This window comes from Vipera berus, assembly GCF_964194415.1.
Source record: "Vipera berus genome assembly, chromosome: 3".
NCBI lineage: Eukaryota > Metazoa > Chordata > Lepidosauria > Squamata > Viperidae > Vipera > Vipera berus.
Window position 1 is genome coordinate 207573034 of NC_138204.1, and position 21625 is coordinate 207594658.

Below are 21625 nucleotides of genomic sequence, written 5' to 3' on the forward strand. Positions count from 1 at the left end.
TCTACATGGATGCCTACAAATACCATCTTACAACCCTTCTCTGGAACTCAGGAGAACATTTGATAACATGAACCATATCTGTAGCTTTAAAGTGAGATGGCTCCAGGCATACAATTCTAGCAAAAATGAGACCCAATATTTCAAGCCAGAAAGGTAAATCAGTAAAGGCTGTATTGGAAATGGGGGGAAAAAATGCTGTCGGTATTGCTTACAAGGGCTATATCTTAACTGAGCTATTAAGAGTTAACTTGGATAGGATGATAGGAATAAAAAAAAGGAAGAAATTATTAATGTAGTTAATAAGTGTCCTCGGCATAAAGAAGGCCGGCACTTCCTTCATCTCTACTGTAGTTAACATGCTTAAAATTTAAAAAAAGGAAGAAAGTTGTGTATATAGAAATTGTTTAAAATTGAGATAAGGAAAAATGGAAGGAGTGAGGAAACAAACTAAAGGGTTTGAACCCACAAGGAAGAAAAGCATGGCATTCACCTGCTAAATTTATTTACATTTCCTTCCTTTGGCTCTATTTGTGTAGGTTTCTCCAACGTTTTGTTGGAATCATAGTCTAGGGCAGGGGTAGGCGACCTCGGCTCTTTTATGACTCATGGACTTCAACTCCCAGAATTCCTGAGTCAGCATAGCTGACTCAGGAATTCTGGGAGTTGAAGTCCATGAGTCATAAAAGAGCCGAGGTCGCCTACCCCTGGTCTAGGGAAAAAAATCTTCAGGAATGCTCACTGCTGTTTGTTGTGATGACCTTTGACTACAAAGAGTAATGATACAATTCTTAATTTCAGCCTGAGCATCAGGCAAGAAAAAAGAATTCTGCACGGTTCACGGAAATGACTGCTGCCTTCGTAGTTGAGGGTGCAGTTGATCACTCAAAGGCCCATTCCTTTTTCATGTGCATCATGCACACTACCTGCCTGCCTGCAAAAGGAGCAGGGGTTTAATCGCCTGGTTGGTTGCCGTGTTGAAACCAGGAACTATTGCGATAGATACCCTCGTCCCAGCAACAATTCCTACAAGCTTGAAGAAAGAAAACACTTTAAAACAGGATGCGAATAATCCTGACCTGACATACCATTTAACAGAGCTGGATACAAATTGTGGCAAGCATTTCAATTTCCACCAGCGACCAGAATAGTGAAGAGGTGAATGTGTGTATGTGTATTAAAGAGGAATACTAGATAAAAGTTGTGCACCTTAATGATGTTCTAACCAGAAAAGAAGCTATCTCACTATTAGTTCTTTAAATTAAAGGTGGAACTTCTGGGTTATCTTCAAAGCTCAAGTTCTCGGTGTCTACAACTTTGGGCTGTGGAAGCCTTAAAGGTCCTTGTCCCATCCAACCCTTTTTATGGACAATATTTGTCACGTCAGGGAAGGAATATTTGGTAGGATCCACTTCCAACATCTCCAGACCCTCGTCTCTGCAATAGTAAGCAAAGAAACAAACAAGAGGACGTTAATCTGCATTAATATAAAACAGATCAGATTCAGAAAAAAAGCCTTCCAATATGTATTGCTATCAGCAGGATACGAGCTATGGTGGCACAGCTGTGGAGGCGCACTGGTTAGAATGCAGTATTGCCAGCTACTTCTGCTGACTGCCGGCTGCCAGCAGTTTGGCAGTTCGAATCTCACCGGCTCAAGGTTGACTCGGCCTTCCATCCTTCCGAAGTCAGTAAAATGAGGAGCCAGATTTTTTTTTTTTGGGGGGGGCAATATACTGACTCTGTAAACCGCTTAGTGAGGGGCTGTAAAAGCACTGTGAAGCGGTATATAAGTCTTAAGTGCTATTGCTACAGGAAAGATTTCAGCTATCAAGAGCTGCTGCAGAAATCCCAGCACAATTTTAGATGTTCTCTAGTCAAGATGTTCCACTGTTCTCCCCAGAGCTTTAGAAATGCATTCTGATGATTAAGTGGCATCTTGAGAACTCTTTGATAATATTCATCTCTAATTATCACTTTGCTCATTTCTGGTGTATAAAATCTGTAGGAGGCTGAATATGGTTTTATTAAAGATCTGTAGGAGGCTGAATATGGTTTTATCATGCGCTCGTGATCTCCCGATTGGACTACTGCAACGCTCTCTACATGGGGCTGCCCTTGAGGACCACTCGGAGGCTTCAGCTGGTGCAGAATGCAGCCGCGCGGGTTGTGATGGGGGTTTCCCGATACTCCCATGTAACACTTCTGCTCCGCGAGCTGCATTGGCTTCCGGTTGCCTTCCGGGTGAGATTCAAGGTGCTGGTGATGACCTATAAAGCCCTAAATGGCTTGGGTCTGGGATATTTGAGGGAACACCTGCTGCCGGCATCAAGCTCCCTTCATCCTGTGCGCTCCCACAGGGAGGGTCTTCTGAGGGTACTGCCGGTAAAAGATTGCCGGCGGATAACACCCAGGGGGAGGGCCTTCTCTGTGGGCGCGCCTGCCCTTTGGAACCAGCTGCCCGCAGAGTTTAGGACTGCCCCTGACCTTTGTTCATTCCGCCGGGACCTGAAGACTTGGCTCTTTGAGCTTTCTGGCCTGGACTGAGAGTATTAATTGGGGTTTTAATTGGATTTTAATTGGGGTTTTATATTTATTCAAGGTCTAAATATAATTATTTTAACTGTTCTTAATTTTTGTAATTGTTGTATTGTTATTTTAAAAACCTTGTGAACCGCCCTGAGTCCTACGGGAGAAGGGCGGTATATAAGTCTAATAAAGATAAAGATAAAGATAAAGGTTCTCCTCTACCTTCTCTCCTAAGGGGCAAACACTGCTACTGTTTCTTACGTTTTCCTTCTCAATCTCCGATTTTCCTTTCATGTTCTTCTTAAGAACTAACACTAAGAACATTGGTTGCCTTTTATTTCCGAGTAAGGCCATTTTTTACAAGTCTAACTGGAAGCTCATCCTTAGTCCAGATATAGCACGAGAGTTTAAAACAGGATGTGTTTTTAATTCCTTTTTTTTTTTAAAAAATTGCCACCAAAATCAAATTCTACCGCTATTCACTCCGATAATTTTGGAGATTGTCTTCAGATATGGTTAACTACCTTGAACTCTACAAACTGATAAGACAAGACAAGATAAACTTTATTGTCATTTTTTTACTGTGGGCACAACGGCACACATCAAAAATGAAATTTAGTTGCCCGCTCTCAAAGTGAAACACATACAAGACACACACCTAAAACATAGTATATGCAACATATGTAAAGACCCACACCCCTACATATATAAAGGTAAAGGTGTGCTAGTTGTTTCCAACTCTAGGGGCCGGTGCTCATCTCCGTTTCAAAGCTGAAGAGCCAGCACTTGTCCAAGGACGTCTCCGTGGTCATGTGGCCGGCATGACTAGATGCCAAAGGCGCACGGAACGCTGTTACCTTCCCACCGTAGTGGTCCCTATTTTTCTACTTGCATTTTTATGTGCTTTCGAACTGCTAGGTTGGCAGAAGCTGGGACGAGTAACAGGCGCTCACTCTGTTACGCAGCACTCGGGATTCAACCCGCCAAACTGCCGACCTTCTGATCGACAAGCTCAGCGTCCTAACCCACTGAGCCACCGCGTCCCTCCCCTACATATACATAACAATAAAATATTAAGTACTGTCCATCTTGAATATATAATATTAAGTTTCCTGCCAAGACAGTAGAAAGAGGTGTCTAATTCTGAGTCTACTTATGCTGCTTAAAATGAGTATTCAACAGCATGTAAGCTAGGCTTGATGAAACTGGGGAGATGAGTAAGCAAAGACTGGAAGCTGGAAAGTTATAACTTTACAGTATAATGCAGGTCCCCACTTATTGGCTTGCTGAGATGTTACCATGGCAGATTGTCTGATGTAAAATTACATTAGGCTTGTTAAATTTACATTCCTATCTTGCATTCACCGAAACATACCTTGCTCTGAGATGTTTAGCCTTGATAGTAGGACAGTTTCCTGGCAAACAAACGAAAGCCAAAACAAATCCTGCTGGAACCACGTTACTATGCATTTACTTCTGACACTGTCCTCATAGCTGACATCTCAACCTATTCTCCATCACAGACCCACCTAAATACCTTTTGGGGCCACAGGCCACCAAAACCTAATTCGAGGTTTAAACCACAACATTTCTTCAAGCCTTCGCGGACCCCCTGTGATGACGGCATCACTGCCCCCCCCCACACACACAGAGGTTCCACGGACCACAGCCTTACAACCACTGAACTAAGGGAATGGGGTGCAGAAGGAAAAGGTGGAGGGAAGGGAAAGGAATGAAAGGAATAAAATATTATTCAGAAATTTCTAATGAGTCTAAAGGACATTAGAAGAAGCCCCACCTGGACATCCTAAGTAATAACGATTGTCTCTCTATCTCATCTAAAAGTTGACAAGTACAAATGTGACAAGCTGAAAAACGCCAGCTAACCTAAACGGCAAGGAAAGGAAATGCGGAAATCACTATCGGAGCCGAGCTTTGTTAACAGAAAATTAGATGGTGATAGATAGGATGTGCACAAAGGGGCTTCCTGGAACATGGGAAGAGGGACAGTGGTTTTTAGGCGGTCCGGATAGTTTATCGGATGATTAGGGAAGGGGCGTTGAGTGCAATAGGAGAGGGGGGAATCTGCGTCACGGATAGGGTATAAAAATGTGTCAAACAGCTCCGTAAGGTGTGACTGAACTCATGTGTGGGTTTCAGCTCCACAAGCCTTTGCAAACGCTTCTTTTTAAAATAAAACTTTGTTGCTGGAATTCCAAGTGAGTTTGTTTGTTTTGGGATATTGAGCCACGTTCCAAACAGGAACAATGTGCTTTCCAACCCCTTTCTCTCCGTGCTTTGCCCTCCCCCCCACAAAATTTTTTCCCCATTTCCCCCAAAAGTGTTTCCTCTCTTACATGTCATTTTCGTCAACGGTTTGGGGATATCGGGTGCAGAATCCTTTTTCTTGCCTGATGCTCAGGTAGCTTCCAAGCAGCGAAATATGGGCTGTGGCCTCTGTGAGAAAAAAAAATCCTGCCTAGAGCTGTTTGGAAGAAGCAAAAAGTGGGAGGGCATTGGGCAAAGCAACTGCATGGGTTTCTCTTTAAAACACAACTGATCCCAAAATTTCCATTGCTAAGCAAGGCAGTTGTTAAGTGGGACGTGCCCCATTTTGTGGCCTTTGGCCATAGTTGTTAAGTGAGCCACTCCAGCTGTTAAGTGACTGGTGCAGTCATCTAGCCCCTTCATTGACTTTGCTTGTCAGAAGGCCATTAGGCAGATCGGAAAGGGCGATCACACCACCCTGGGATGCTGCAACTGTCGTACAAATACAGTCTGGTTGCCGAGCTCCTCAGGTTGGATCGTTCCCCTGATTAATTGTTCTCACTGTCAGGAAATTCCTCCTTAGTTCTAGGTAATATGCTAAGCAGGGGGCAGCCTGGCAAATATTTGGAAGGGAGACTGGGAAATTTCAACTAGATGAGAGAATTAAAGGGGAACTCATCAAATTTGCAGATGACACCACACTGGCAGGAGTAGCCAACACCCCAGAAGACAAGCTCAGGATCCAAAAAGATCTTGACAAACTTGAACAACGGGCCCTATCCAACAACATGAGTTTCAGTGTGGAGAAAAGCAAAGTCTTACATTTAGGCAGGAAAAACCAAAGGCACAAATACAGACTGGGCGAGACCTGGCTTCAAAACAGTGACTGTGAGAGGGACCTCGGAGTCCTAGCGGACGATCACTTGACTATGAGCCAGCAGTGTGCAGCAGCAGCCAAAAAAGCTAATACCATCCTGGGTTGTATAAACAGAAGCACAGAATCAAGATCATGTGAGGTATTAGTACCACCTTATAAAACCCTAGTAAGACCACACCTGGAATACTGCAGCCAATTTTGATCATCTATCACAAAAAAGATGTTGAGAGTTTGGAAAAAAATCAGAGAAGAGCAATTAAGATGATCAAAGGCCTGGAGACTAAAACATAGGAAGAACAGCTGCGGGACTTGTGTTTGGCTAGTCTAAAGAAAAGAAGAAATAGGGGAGACATGATAGCAGTCTTCCAGTATCTGAGGGTCTGCCACAAACAAAAGGAGGTCAAACTATTCTCCAAAGCACCAGAGGGCAGGAGAAGAAACAATGGTTGGAAACTGATCAAAGAGAGAAGCAACCTGGAATTAAGGAGAAACTTCCTGACAGTGAGGACAATCAACCAGTGGAACAGCTTGCCTCCAGAAAACGTAGGCGCTCCATCACTGGAGGTTTTTAAGAAGAGACTAGACCAGTGATGGTGAACCTTGTAGAGACCGAGTGCCCAAACTCCAACCCAAACCCCACTTATTTATCGTTGGGTGCCGGGTGGGCGTGGCTGCAGTGGGCATGGCAGACTGGGTGGGCATGGCCGGTGTGGCCGTGGCCACCTCGATGTTGCTCGTGAGGAGGGACGCCTGTGGGGGCCGGGCAGGGTTCCCTGGCGGGTGGGAAGGTGGGCAGGAGGCTCAACCTGCAGGGTGAGACGAGGAGAGGCAGGGCACAGGGTAGGGGTGCCATTGCAGCAGGGCAAGGCAAGGTGAGGCAGGGACCAGGGCACGGGGACCAACTGTGTCCGTCAGCAGCCACAGCCTGCCGGCCCCTCGACCGGCACACTCTGGGGCTCCGCAGCTCACTGTGAATACCAGGTCAGCCCTCCATCAGCAGGCGGAGTAGGGGAGGGGAGATCCGGTATACTGGTTTCTTACTGCCGCCCGGCTTGTTTCGCAGCCTCATGACAGCGGCATTGCTAAGGAGGCGGCAAACGGCCGGTTTCGGCATGGTGCGGCTGTTTGCCACCTCGCGCATTGCGCCCAATACTTCTGCTGCAATGCGGCTCGGCTGAAAGCGGCCTCGGAACAAGTGGGGCAGGTTCCCCCCTCAGCTGCCCATTCAGCTACAGCTTTGGTGGCTCTGCGGGCAGAGCGGCGAAGTTCTCTTCTCTGACAGAGGAGAGAACTTCTCAGCTCTGCCTACAGAGCCACCAGTGTGGCAGGTGGAGTGTTAAGTCGTGGGCTCTGGTGAGCAGGAATGAAGACACACAGCTGAGTACAGAGAAACTCATTCTTTAATCAAGCTGGAACTGTACTAGGACTTGGGGCGCACCCCACCACAATATATAGCCAAACCCTATGGTAGCAACCAATCAGATTGAACCCATGCTTGCCGCCTGAGGTTGACCAATTGCAGGACCGGAGACGTCCTGTCTGGGTTGCTGGAGAGCTGTTAGCTCTCCAGCAACGCACGTGGTGTGGTACCAAAAGCCCAGTACATAACATGGAGCGCTGGAGGCTTGGGGAGGGAGGGCGCTGAAGTGGGTGGTCGGGCCACTGGCAAGAGCAACGCGGCTGAGCAGAAAGCGGCCTCGGAACAAGCGGGGCAGGTAAGGAAAGAAATTCTCGTTCCCCCCAGAAATTGCCTTTCTTTCCTGACCTGACTTCCAGCCCTGTGCCGTATCTCCTTGGCGATCTGCCGCTGCCATGTTCAAGGAAACAAAGGAAGGTGTTTTTTGGGGGGTGGGGGGAAAGGTTAATCAATCAATTCCAACTTCCTTGAACGTACCCATATAAGTGAAGAAGATTACTACTTATATGCAGAATGTCAGATTAGGAGCCAGCAACTTCTCTCGAACAGGCTGTTCCTGAGAAGCTAAACAGTCTCAGCCCTGGTCTCAACTTGGATGGGAGACACCAGATAATTACCAATAGGTTTGACTGGAAAGTGCAGGCAGTCCTCTACGTACGACCACAACCGAGCCCAAAATTTCTGTTGCTAAGCGAGGCAGTTGTTAAGCGAATTCTGCTCCATTTGGCCACTTTCCTTGCCTTGGCTTCTTAAGTGAATCTCTGCACAACCCGGTTGTGAATCGAATCTGGCTTCCCCCCACTGACTTTGCTCATCAGCCGGTCGTAAAAGGGGATCACATCACACACACACACACACACACACACACACACACACACACACACACAGGGACACTGCGACCGTCACAAATATGAATCACTTGCCAAGCGGCTGAATTTTGATGCCGTGACCATGGGGATGTTGCAAAGGTCGTGTGAGAACTGGTCATAAGCCACTGTTTTCCGTGCCATTGTAACTTTGAAAGGTTGTTAAATGAATGGTTGGAAGAAGAGGACTAACAATACTTACTTTGAAAATATTTTTTTTAAAAAAAAAAAAAACCTCCAGCCATATCAGTGGAAGTTTCCATTGACATGCAAGGAGGCTTTTCAGAGATATTATTTTTTTTTGTGGGGTGGGAAGAAAGGAGAGATGGCCAGGAGAAGAAGAAAAGCACATATATATTTATTTTATTTTATTTTTATCCCCACCCACCTAGCCCGGAGGTTGCTCAGGTTTCCCCAGTGTTGCTATTAACATAATGCCTGCTGAATTCATGCAATTAACGTAACCACCAGTTTGGCTTTTAGTGAGAAATTACAGGCTCAGAAAGTTTGAGGAGTATTCGTTTTTTAAAAGCTCCAGAACTAGAGCTCGCATGCTATTAAGGTCTTTAATAACGTGGTTTTGGAAATGACAGAAAATGGCCACTCCGCAAAGGCAAAGGGCTGCTGTCTTCCCAACTCTTTGCAAAAAGTGTGCGTTGTGTGTGTTATCATTAAGCCTCTTTGAAGCCTCTTCCTCAACCAGCTTACCGCTGCCACTGAAAAGGCCATTTAAGGCCTTTCTTTCTTTTTTCTTTTCTAAAGAGGAGGAAAAAAAAGAGATTTGCTGAACCGGACTTCCCATAGAAGTTTGTTCTGCTTCATCAAAAGAAGGAGCCCACAGGAAATGTTTAATATGCTGCTTGGGGATGTTTTGGATCCAGTGGCACGGAATTGGTTACCAATATTAAATTAAATGAATTCGCGTTCATTACCAGGATTAAAGTAAAGAAGGCAGGTTTTAATGGCTTGCCTTTGTTGTTGTTGTTGTTGCTGAACAGCTAAGTTGTGTCCAATTCTTTGCGACCCCGTAGCACGCCACTCTCCCCTGTCCAGGTACTCTTCCAAACGCAACAGTTCGTTTAGCGACCGTTCAAAGTTACAACGGTCCTGAAAAAAAGTGACTTATGACCTTTTTTTTCACAGGGACGACCTTTCCAGCATCCCGCACGAGCGTGCGATCAAAATTCGGATGCTTGGCAACTGGTTCGTACTTATGACCGTGGGCTGTATCCCAAGAACACGTGATCCCCTTTTGCGACCTTCTGACAAGCAAAGTCAATGGGGAAGCCAGGTTCTCTTAACAACCGGGTTTACTAACTTATCAACTGCAGTGATTCACTTAAAAACTGAGGCGAGAGAGGTCGTGAAGTGGGGCAAAGTTCACTTAGCAAATGTCTCACTTAACAACAACAAAATGTGGGGCTCAATTGCGGTCGTAAGTCAAGGACTACCTGTGTAATGTTCGCGTCCAACTTTTTGCTTGCTCAGAAGGTGGCCTGCCCAACTGCTTATATTAGGTTCTGCTACGGTTGATGGTGGTCAGGACACGATGATTCTGCTCTTCAGCAGATGACATAAGAATGCTGGCTAAGCTTTTTCCAGCTCTGGGCAAGTGAAAAATAGTGATTAAATCTGCAAAGAACTAAGAATGGAACAAATAATACTATGGCTGCCTAACAAAAATTGTGAGGCAAGAAAGAGATGCAAATAGTAAAAAAAAAACCAGAACACCTACGTCCTTGAACCCAAAGCTGTCATTGTGTTACATGATTGCTGAGTTACACTGTATTACATTGTATTACTGAGCCGTGATGGCGCAGAGGTTAGAATGCGGTATATTGCAGGCTAATTTTGCCGACTGCCAGCAGTTCGATCCTGAATGGCTCAAGGTTGACCCAGCTTTCCACCCTTCCAAGGTCGTTAAAATCAGGACCCAGATTGTTGGGGCAATAGGCTGACTCTGTCAACTGCTTAGACAGGGCTGTGAAGCTCTGTGAAGCGGTATATAAGTCTAAGCGCTCTTGCTGCATGAAGACCATTCACATAACCTAATCATCTACAGAAAACTGAATCCAAGATTAATATCAGTATGTACATTTGGGGCTCGTTTTGCTACTCCGTTTATATTGTTAGAATAGGTAAATCAGAATCAGGAAGGGGATGATAGGTGCTTCGGGCCACAGGTCACCAAGGCAAAGCAAGGAAAACCTGTCAATATCCATAACGATGAGCTGTGGTGGCGCAGTGGTTAGAATGCAGTACTGCAGGCTAATTCTGCCGACTGCCAGCAGTTCAATCCTGACCGGCTCAAGGATGCCTCAAGCCTTCCATCCTTCTGAGGTCAGTAAAATGAAGACCCTGATTGTTGTGGGCAATATGCTGGCTCTGCCAACTGCTTAGAGAGGGCTGTAAAGCCTCCCTTTCAGAGGGATCAGCTAAGTAGATCCTTAGAAGCAATAAGGAATTCTGTAAGTTGCGCTCTGCTTTTTTCCTTCCTGAGAGGTTGCTTGTTTGCTTTCCAGTTCTCTCCATTGGTTAAAAAAAAATCACCAGATCCTCCTGGACTTTTAACTAACGATGCTTGTGGCTGCTTCATTTCCAAGTTTATTTAGTTTCAATGCTGTTAGTCTTGTTGCTCTGTTTTTGCTTTATATTGTAATAATAATAATGAATAGGGACGCGGTGGCTCAGTGGGTTAGGACGCTGAGCTTGTCGATCAGAAGGTCGACAGTTTGGCGGGTCGAATCCCGAGTGCCACGTAGCAGAGTGAGCGCCTGTTACTCGTCCCAGCTTCTGCCAACCTAGCAGTTCGAAAGCACGTAAAAATGCAAGTAGAAAAATAGGGACCACTACGGTGGGAAGGTAACAGCGTTCCGTGCGCCTTTGGCGTCCAGTCATGCCGGCCACATGACCACGGAGACGTCCTCGGACAAGCGCTGTCTCTTCGGCTTTGAAACGGAGATGAGCACCGGCCCCTAGAGTTGGAAACGACTAGCATGCATCTGTGGGGGAACCTTTACCATAATAATAATAATAATAATAATAATAATAATAATAATAATAATAATAATAATAATAATAATAATAATAATAATAATAATAATAATAATATGCACCTCGGAGGTCATCTAGTCCAACCCCCTGCTCAGACAGGAAACCCTACACCATTTCAGACAAATGGCTGTCCAATGTCTTCTTAAAATCATCCAGTGTTGGAGCAGCCACTGGAGGCAAATTGTTCCAAAGTTTAATTGTTCTAACTCGTCAGTTCCAGGTTGCTTCTCTCCTTGACTAGTTTCCATCCGTTGCTTCTTGTCCTGCCTTCAGGTGCTTTGGAGAATAGCTTGACTCCCTCTTCTTTGGGGCAGCCCCTGAGATATTGGAACACTGCTATCATGTCCCCCCTTGCCCTTCTCTTCATTAAACTAGACATACCCAATTCTACAATGTTCTACAATGTTTGACCACAAACTGCTAGGAAGTATAGGAAGTATAGGAAGTATAATCATCTACTAAGATTAGTACATATCTCGCTCCTCCAAGAGAGGGTGCCATAGGACCAATTAAATCAGCGTGCACAAACTGCAAAACCCTGTTAGTTTGCCTTGTGCTTTTCTTCTGTGGGAAATCAGCCCCTCCCCCAAGAGAAGGAAATATTAAAAGGGCAGAATATTATATTTCCTTAAAGGATCTTAAAGAGGCCGAAAAGCATGCCCAGTTTTTCTTAATAGCCCCAAGTCTCCCTCCCCCAAGCAGAAACTAGCTCTGTAGAAATGCAGTGTGATAATCCATTCAGGAAGGTTGTAGCCCTCCAGCTAGAAGGTTAGGAAGACAAAGACACCTAAAATCTACATATCCCACCCAAACTCTTCTTCTTGTTGTTGTTAGTTGCGAACTCGTGTCTGACCCATCACGACCCTATGGACAATGTTCCTCCAGGCCTTCCTGTCCTCTACCATCTTCTGGAGTCCATTTAAGCTCACGCCTACTGCTTCAGTGACTCCATCCAGCCACCTCATTCTCTGTCGTCCCCTTCTTCTATTGCCCTCAATCTTTCCCAGCATTAGGCTCTTCTCCAGTGAGTCCTTCCTTCTCATTAGGTGGCCAAAGTATTTGAGTTTCAGCTTCAGGATCTGGCCTTCTAAAGAGCAGTCAGGGTTGATCTCCTCCAGGACTGACCGGTTTGATCGCCTTGCAGTCCAAGGGACTTGCAGGAGTCTTCTCCAGCACCATAGTTCAAAGGCTTCAATTCTTTGGCGCTCAGCCTTTCTTATGGTCCAACTTTCACTGCCATACATTGCAACTGGGAAGACCATAGCCTTGACTATACGCACTTTTGTTGACAGGGTGATGTCTCTGCTTTTTAGTGTGCTGTCTAGATTTGCCATGGCTTTCCTCCCAAGGAGCAAGCGTCTTTTAATTTCTTGGCTACAGTCCCCATCTGCAGTGATCTTGGAGCCCAGGAAAATAAAATCTGTCACTACCTCCATTTCTTCCCCATCTATTTGCCAGGAATTGAGAGGGCCGGATGCCATGATCTTGGTTTTCTTAATGTTTAGTTTCAACCCAAGTTTTGCACTCTCCTTCTTCACTCTCAACAAGAGGCTCTTTAGTTCCTCTTCACTTTCTGCCATTAGAGTGGTATCATCTGCATATCTTAGGTTGTTGATGTTTCTTCTGGCAATCTTAATTCCAACTTTTGATTCATCTAGCCCTGCCTTTCTCATGATGTGCTCTGCATATAAGTTAAATAGGCAAGGCGACAGTATACAGTATAAGCTAGAGAGTTCCAGACAAACATCTACTTCTGCTTCATTGACTATGCTAAAGCCTTTGATTGTGTGGATCATAACAAACTGTGGCAAGTCCTTAAAGAGATGGGCATACCAGACCATCTTATTTGTCTCTTGAGAAACCTATATGTGGGCCAAGAAGCAACAGTGAGAACTGGACACGGAACCACTGATTGGTTCAAAATTGGGAAAGGAGTCCCAAACTCTTAAGACAGGACATAATAGGATTAACTCACAGATGCCAAAGGACACACCCAGACTGAGGTCAGAATACGTGACACAGGAAATACAAAGCCTCAAACAGGAACAGGAAACAATTCCAAACAAAAGGCTCCAGAGGGTATAAAAACCCACTCCCTACATGTGCTCACCCTCTTTTCTACCAGAACCATCTTTCTGTCTGGCTCTCCTCTTCAATAAACTGCAACCTTCTTTCTAAAGCAGTCGCCATGTTGTTTATTCCCGGCTTGGACTGGACCCTGATGAAGACTTTTCCTTCAACACTTCTTTACAGGATACACCTTAGACTTTGACTCCCTGCAAATAGCACAATCTAAATATGTGTTGCATTTTTTTAATTTTTAGTCCCTCAGCTAGGTCTGGCATCCTCTGCAGCACTTTAAAATTCACATGTCCTAACCTTCTGTGTAACAAATGTACACAGTTACCATGCTTGGGAGTGTTTGCGAATGTTCGTGCACAACCTTCCTGCTGCTTCCTTAGTACATACAAATTATCTAAATCATTACCTTGACACTTCTGAAACTTGAGATACACACATATACATACGTGTACACAGAGAGACAGACACACACACACACACATATCTCAAGTCCTTGGAACTTCACCAAATGACTTTCCTCTTTTGCCAAGCATGGGGAAGGGGTTAAGGGTGGGCAGCATTGAAAGAAATTGAAGAATCAAACACTTTAGACTCCTGGTTTACAAAGTCAGCCGATTCTTATTCTGCTTCAACAAAACAAAATTGAAACTCTTAATTTCCCCCCTTCCTTGTTCCCATGGACGCTTAACATTTGGAAAAAGATTCCTTTGATAACTAGTTCTATTTATTTTGTAACAGTCCTGCAGGGATTTTTTTCCTAGAATGTGTCCCTCCCAACTATGGGAAATATAATCATCTTTCTGCAGATACGGACTGTAGTCACTTCTACCCTGTGGGAACTTTGCTGAAAATCTTTTTAAGACTAATTGTGTCAGCATAGTTGAGGCTTAAGAGAGTTCAGTTGTTACCTGCTGAAAATGCACGATAAATGTGCTAGCTTCCCTCTTTTCCTCTCCCTCCCCCACCACAAATAGTGAGAATTGTTAGAAGTATGTTCTTCATTTAATGCTGAGACTTTGAAGGAATAAGTAATTAGAAAGAAAGTTGAAACATCTTCCCACCATTTGAACTGTTTCTCTCCAGTATCTTCTCTTTAATCCTTTCCATCTCTCTTTTTTTTAACCTCTGTCTCTGCTTCAGTTTAGAAATTGCTCAGTCTTCCTAAGGAAGCTACTTAGGGTTATATAATAAAAATGTAAGTGATTGCCAAATTCATGCAATTAAAGTAGTATCTAGCTTGGCTTTTAGTGAGTCAGGGAGATTATTCTCTCTCTCTCTTTTTATCTCTCTATAGCTAGGTCTTGGTCTGCTATTAAGCTGTTTGATAAAGTGAATTTAATATTATAGAAAATGCTGTACAAATTATCAGCCCTGGAAAGTAATTAACTGCTGTCTCCCTGAGACATTTGCAAAAACTGTATTGTGACTCTGAATTAGCTTATTAATCATTCTTCCCTTTAGTGATCTCAACTCCTTCTTTGTTTGTTTGTTACTCTGGAGCCCAGCAGATAATAATGTTATGCTGTAATATGGAGACAAAAGCAGTTTATTGCATATGTAACAAAAAAAAACCAGTGAGGGACCAATATTCAACATTAGGAATACAGAAAGTTGCTACTATATAATGAGGCTTTTGGTCTCATTATAGTCGATATTTTGCATAGCGGTAACTCCCCACTTGAAGGGACGCGGTGGCTCAGTGGGTTAGGACGCTGAGCTTGTCGATCAGAAGGTCAGCAGTTTGGCGGGTTGAATCCCGAGTGCCGCGTAACAGAGTGAGCGCCTGTTACTCGTCCCAGCTTCTGCCAACCTAGCAGTTCGAAAGCACGTAAAAAATGCAAGTAGAAAAATAGGGACCACTACAGTGGGAAGGTAACAGTGTTCCGTGCACCTTTGGCATCTAGTCATGCTGGCCACATGACCATGGAGACGTCCTCAGACAAGCACTGGCTCTTCGGCTTTGAAACGGAGATGAGCACCGGCCTCTAGAGTCGGAAACGACTAGCACGCATGTGCGGGGGAACCTTTACCTTTACTAACTCCCCACTAGCTGAAGATGCAAACAAATAAACATTTTCAACCTATGTTGAAAATGGGACCCTGAATATTATCCCTAATGTTAGCGCATGCCAATATCATGTCCAGAGCATTTGTTTAATAGGCCTTTAAGAAATCATCCTCTGCAGATTATGGGATGCTGTGAAATTCCACAGTCTCCCATCAGAACAACAGCTGGATACTTTTATCATGCCTTTAATTAAGAGTGGGCTCTTTGGTACTTATCTATTCAACCTTCTTAACATCTGAAAGTGCATTACAACCACTCCGATTCATTATAAATCCCACAAAATTGCTTCCACTAAATTAGATTGTGCAAAGAACTTTGAAGAGTTAAAATTACTGCAAGCAGAAGTCAGCTACGCATGCAAAGACCACGTCCCTATATATATATTTTAGACCACCTTTCCTTTTTCACAATTTTGCAACAAGAGCCAGGACGAAGGAAAGCAGAGGACTGAATGCAGGAATATTAAAATACATCTGAAATGAGACTGCAACTATTAGTCCACCTTACAGCAAGTACTTTAGACTGAAGAAAGGGGTCAGCCAAGTAGCTTCCACAAGTGGAGTGACCTATGTGATGCCCCTGGCTATCTCATTCCTATAAATACTGGAGCATTAAAAATGGCCCAAATTACACCAGATAGCTAAAACTAGAAGAATGATTGCTCCCATGAGGTTTTGTGAGATTCTACCTACTTTGCATAATTTAAAAAATATACAGTATGTTGTCATAGTTTGGCATTCAGGACACAGCATGGAATCCATGAGTTGTTTTTAAATGTTGCCTTGTAAACCGCCCTGAGTCCTTTGGGAGTAGGGCGGTATATAAACCGAATGAATAAATAAATAAATAAATAAATAAATAAGTGTCTCACTTGGAAAAAAGCCAACAACAGGCACATCGAGATAAATAACATCTCCAAACCGTTCAAAAGAGACAATCAGAAAGGAAAAATTGAAACAAAAAGACCAAAACACCTCCTCACCAGCAATCAACACCTAGATAAGCAGAGATCAATGCCAAGTTCAATATTAGACCAACAATCTAGAACAGGTGTAGGCAACCTGTTGAAGTCCACGAGTCATAAAGCGGCCTAGGCCTAGGCCAGGGGTAGGCCACCTTGGCTCTTTTATGACTCGTGGACTTCAACTCCCAGAATTCCTCAGCCAGCATGGCTCAGCTTGGAAACCTCTCCCTTTTCCCTTGTTGCGGAACAAGTAAAACCTTTAATGAGAAAACAAAAGACCTAAACTGACTACATTCTCTCATCAGGCAGAAGAGAAAAATAAGAAGTAACTGTGAGTAACTTTTTCTAGGCATGCGCACAAAACAGTCTGAAACCATAACATAGCTGGACATATGAGAGTCAGTATGGTTACATGATAAGATAGTAACACAGGTGCAGAGAGCAGGGGAAAATGTACAGATAGAAATGAGCGAAGCTGGCAAAACTAAAAAAACACGAAGTGACATCCCTCAGCATGGCTGGCTCAGGAATTCTGGGAGTTGAAGTCCACAAGTAATAAAGCGGCCTAGGCCTAGGCCAGAGGTAGGCAACCTTGGTTCTTTTATGACTCGTGGACTTCAACTCCCAGAATTCCTGAGCCAGCATGGCTCAGCTTGGAAACCTCTCCCTTTCCCCTCAGCATGGCTGGCTCAGGAATTCTGGGAGTTGAAGTCCACGAGTCATAAAAGAGCCAAGGTTGCCTACCCCTGATCTAGAAATAAACAATATTCCCCAATCAAGGAATTACCAATTCAGACAAACAAGCTAACAACACTCCCTGACAGGGCAAACCACTCATACACAAACAGAGAGCAAACCCCACTTTAGGCTAGGCTTTCACTAGTCTAAATAAAGAATTCAACTGATTTTTTTTGTTTCATTCAGAGGACTATTATTTTTACTGTGATGAGGTGATTTTTTACTGTGATGAGGTGATTTTTTACTGTGATTTTTACTGTCTTGACGCCCCCAACCCCTATGTGTGATGTGTTGCCCACCCTAATCTAACACCCTTTCCAGAAAATTCAATATTGGCCTGAAGAGAGGGAAATGGGATTTGTAATCAATAACAAGGTGAAGAAACAATAAAAAAATAATAGTTTCCCTACAGTTGTAAGAACTTTCTTAACTCAGGCAGGGAAGCAGAGAATTTTACACAGGTTCCCAATGGACAAACTGTTGCTCAGCACTCTTCAGGTAAAACTTTGTTTCATAATAACCAACCTTACAATTATTGTTCTTCCTCAAAACTGCCTTAGGTTGACCATATTTGCCAATATATCTTCTATTTTCAGCTTGAGGTGAAATTGAGGTGCTAAAGGAGAGGGGGAAAAAATCACTATTACCTTCTTAGATTTCTTTGCAGTTTCCTGGGATCCAATGTTTTCTCAGAAATGGATGCTTTGGGGCTAGTTACTACCACATCTTTCACCTGGGGGAGAATAACAATTTGGTTTCCTTATTTTGTTGCAGCTTTTAGCAAAACGGGGGTGGGGGAATGGAGACACAAATATTTTACTTAATGTGACCTTTCATCTTACTGGAATAAAATGTTGTTAAGCAAGCAATATTTGGGAAGGAAACCAAACACTGAAAAGAACATCTGAGTGCACAAGTACAGGAAACGATACTCCATCCCCACCAAACAGGTATATTTGAATTTATTACATATATGTGATGACTGCCCCCCCCCCGAGACTTGCCCAGATGCCTCTCCGGATGTCATTTTGGAGGATGAGCGAGTCCCAGGAATGATAGAAGGTGAATTGGGCAATGGCTCTGAGGCAGGAGCTGTGAGTCCAAGTCCGTGGGGGTGGTTGATGGGAGAGAAACTGGATGGCCAGCTGGCTCAGAGGGATTTGGCCTAAGCATAGCTGCAGCAGGACAGCCCTGAGGCTTCAAATGGGGAAAGAAGAGCTGCCTTCTGCACCTGATCCAAGAACACGTAGGGCAGAGAAAAGGCAGGAGCAGCGAAGGTCATCCCGACTATTCGCGAGGAGGCAGCCTCATCCTTCTTGGTGGGTTGCACCAGAAGCTGGCTATTTAGCACAGCTGACAGATGGAGGTGATGATGCTGGGAACAATATGTTCATTTCCTAGCTGTGTGTTTCCTGGTTGTTGTGATTCCTGCCTTGCTTTGGATTGACGCCGTGCCTTGACTTTGGATTGTGCCTTGTGAACTCTGGACTTTTCTCAACTTGGGAACCTTCTTGTGTTGTGGATTTAATTTTGCCTGGTGGATTTGTCTTGTTTGGAAAACTTTCAAGGGACTTGTGGACTCATTAGCCATTGCTCTATGGGCTAGCATTGGTCTGCTTTTGGCTGGACTTAACTGGGACAATTCTGAGGTTTTGGTGAAGGGAATTGCTGGGGAATATTAATAAACACACTAAATTAACATTGTTATGTGAGTGAGTGAGTGGGACAGCACACTATAACATGTAATGATTCCAAAATTATTTCCAAATTCTTTGTATATTAAAAGTATATAAAATGCTATCTAGCCAGAATTAAACCCACTCTAGAGGCACCTATTTCAGTCAGACCTTCGTAGAAATGCTCAACGCTTTCCCGTTTCAAATCTTCAGAAATTTGAATTCCTCCATTTGGTTGAAAAATCTTTATAATACAGACTAAAATGAAAATTATTTAAGTCTGAATTATATCTGGTAGAATATTCTCCAGATCTAGACTACAAATTTAATAATCATTTCCAGAAGTACTAAACAGTTGAATTGAATATTCATATTATAGAATATTTCAGGGAGGGAGGGAGGGAGGGAGGGAGGAAGGAAGGAAGGAACTCTACAGTGGGCACTTTCCCAAAATAACAGGGTACAGATTTGACCTAAGTTCAGTTTCTCAATTGGTAGAGTTTTACTTTGTGAATTATTTTTTCTACTGAAGTCAATAGGAAATTCCATTGGATTGGCAATGAACACATTCATCCAATGAATAAGTCCCAATTACAATTTGGCATACTCTTTTTTTTAAAAAAATAGGGTTCAACTAAAAAAAATCATTACTTTGATCTTATAAAGCAACTCATTCACATGTAATCAATAGAAGTTGAGTTAATAAAACAGTGCAAAAAACTGTTCCAATACTGCTTTTCACCTAGTCCTAAAGATGCTTACAAGAATGGCGCAAATATTAGATTGGCTTTGTGGTTACATATATAAGCATATCTCCCTGCACAAATTTTAAAATCTTGGGGGTTTTTTTTGGTTTGCTGAATGATGAAAAGTGCCTAGTTCTATTCATCTACGACTTTTTTCTGCCCTTTTCACTTCCTCTGAGACAAGGAGGAATATTAATTTTCAGGCTTAACAGAAGTCTGTCTGGAAAACATAAAAGACCTTTCCTTTAACTGATGTAGAAATTTATTCTCTCTATAATCTCTGGCACCACAAAGTCGCCAGAAAGGCAAAAAAATACAGTTTTAAACCCAAAGAAAGACGAAATGGAGACTAGAAACTGGAAATAGGGAGAAATACAGCTTTTGCACAATGACGGATCTTGTGACAAGATCAAAGAAAACTCAGAGAGAAGATGCCAAGTAAAAATGACAGATTAAACAGTAGAAATCCTATTTATCTAGCAGACACCATCCTTCAGAAGATTTTTTTTTTAAAAAAAGCAAATATGTGGGACAGTGTTTCCGGTATTAATTTTTAAGAATCTGGATCAATAACCTATTCAAAATGTCCACATTTTCTATTTGGATACCTGTGTACTCAGACCCTTAACTGATCTTCTTGGCTGTCCATTGTATTCACAGGAACCTTTCTTGAGTCAGTTGTCTTCCTGTCCAGTTTTGTCAAAGCCCAATTTCGGCTTCATTTCCTACGTCATAAATTGAAGCAGTCGCTAAGTGAAACTATGACTGTACTTATGATCAGCTTTCCTTTGCCTTAAAGACTTGCGACAATCATAAATATGAAGCTTAGTCACAAAGTTCCCTTTTTATCACCATTCATAACCATTGTAACTATCAATGGTTGTTAAATCTATCTATCTATCATCTATCTATCTATCTATCTATCTATCTATCTATCTATCTATCTATCTATCTAATTTTTGGAATCATAAATGAAAATTACAAATTCAACCAGCAAAATGAAAAAATAAAAATAAAAAAATAAATGTGACCGGGACAAAAGGCACGTTAGTGCACTTATGCATGCCCCCTTAGGGACCTCTTAAATATGGAGTGAGGTCTACAGAAATTCAGTTAGAATTAAAACTGTGAATGTTAACGGAGGAAGGCGTTCCAAACTTTGACAACTCTTGTTACAAAAACTGAATTTTCGATAAGTGAGTCTACAGTCAGCTTTCATTAAGTTTAAAGCGGTTGTGCGCATGCGTTACATCACGATTAAAGTTTAAAAAAAAGTCATTTACAGGTAAAACATTACTCTGTACAATTTTGTATGCAAAACCTAAGTCTGACCGCAAGGTTGGAAGCGACCCAAGCCAAGAATTTCAAGCCTAGTAGCATAGGGTATTCTATTTATGGCAGTCACCAAACAAGGACTACTTCTATCATGAATGAATGAACCTTTATTGTCAAAGTACAACCATGTATACATTGAGATTGGCTGAGCCTCCCTTCGTGCCCCCACCCCCAACTCACAGTGACACAAACCCTCCATCTTATTACACCGTGTGAGCTAATTGCACAACGCACCAGCCTCGCAAGCCAATCATGCATAAAGTTTATAAAATTATTTCCCGTTCAAAAGCCTAACAGCCCATGGATAAAAGCTGTTTTTCAGCCTGTTGGTGTGGCTGGCTATACTCCTGTATCTCCTACCCGATGGTAGGAGAGTAAAGAGATACCGTCAAGGTTGTGAGTCGTCCCTGAGAATTTTCCTCTCTCTTCCAAGGCAGCGAGCCCTGGCGAGGTCATCCAGTGGTGTCAGGGGGCAGCCCACAATGTCTTGTGCTGTGCTCACCACCCTCTGTAATACTTTCCTATCCACGGCTGTCAAGCCAGCATAGCAAACCACAATGCAGTACAGGAGGACGCTCTCTATAGTAGACTGGTAAAAGAGGGTCATTAGCCGTTGTTCTACCCTGTTCTTCCGCAAGACCCTGAGAAAGTGAAGTCTTCACTATCGGGCAGGTTATCGATGTTTCTTCCTTCGGTTGTAATGCTATTCTTATCTTCTCCCAATCTGGCTTCCCACAATATATATAAGGGCATTCAGCGTGTAGGTTGCAAAAATAAGAGGAGAGAATATACAGCCCTGACTACTCCTTTGTCAACACAGAACAAGGTAATTCTGCCATGTTGCCGCCCTGTGTGTACATTTTCTGTAAGGATGAAAAGATACGCTGGGATTCCCATTTTCCTAAGGGCATTCCACAGCTGGACATGATTTGACACGACCAGAGGCCTTTTTATAATCACTGAAGCAATAACGATTTGCTTTTTGGCATTCTTTGACCTTCTGTGGCA

The 21625-nt window shown here is 43.3% G+C and overlaps 1 protein-coding gene across 1 annotated transcript in view; it reads right to left on the bottom strand.

Annotated features, from left to right (window-relative positions):
• Positions 1–1253: 1253 nt before the first annotated feature.
• The window catches only part of DNAAF11 (dynein axonemal assembly factor 11), a gene marked incomplete at its 3' end in the record, with an annotated part of 45024 nt that continues 24652 nt past the window's right edge, over positions 1254–21625 (bottom strand). The window contains exons 11-12 of the mRNA XM_081323310.1: positions 17508–17593; positions 1254–1434 (exon numbers count right to left, since the gene is read on the bottom strand). Of these exons, the coding sequence (XP_081179436.1) occupies positions 1254–1434; positions 17508–17593 (267 nt within the window). The remainder of the gene's footprint in view (positions 1435–17507; positions 17594–21625) is intronic.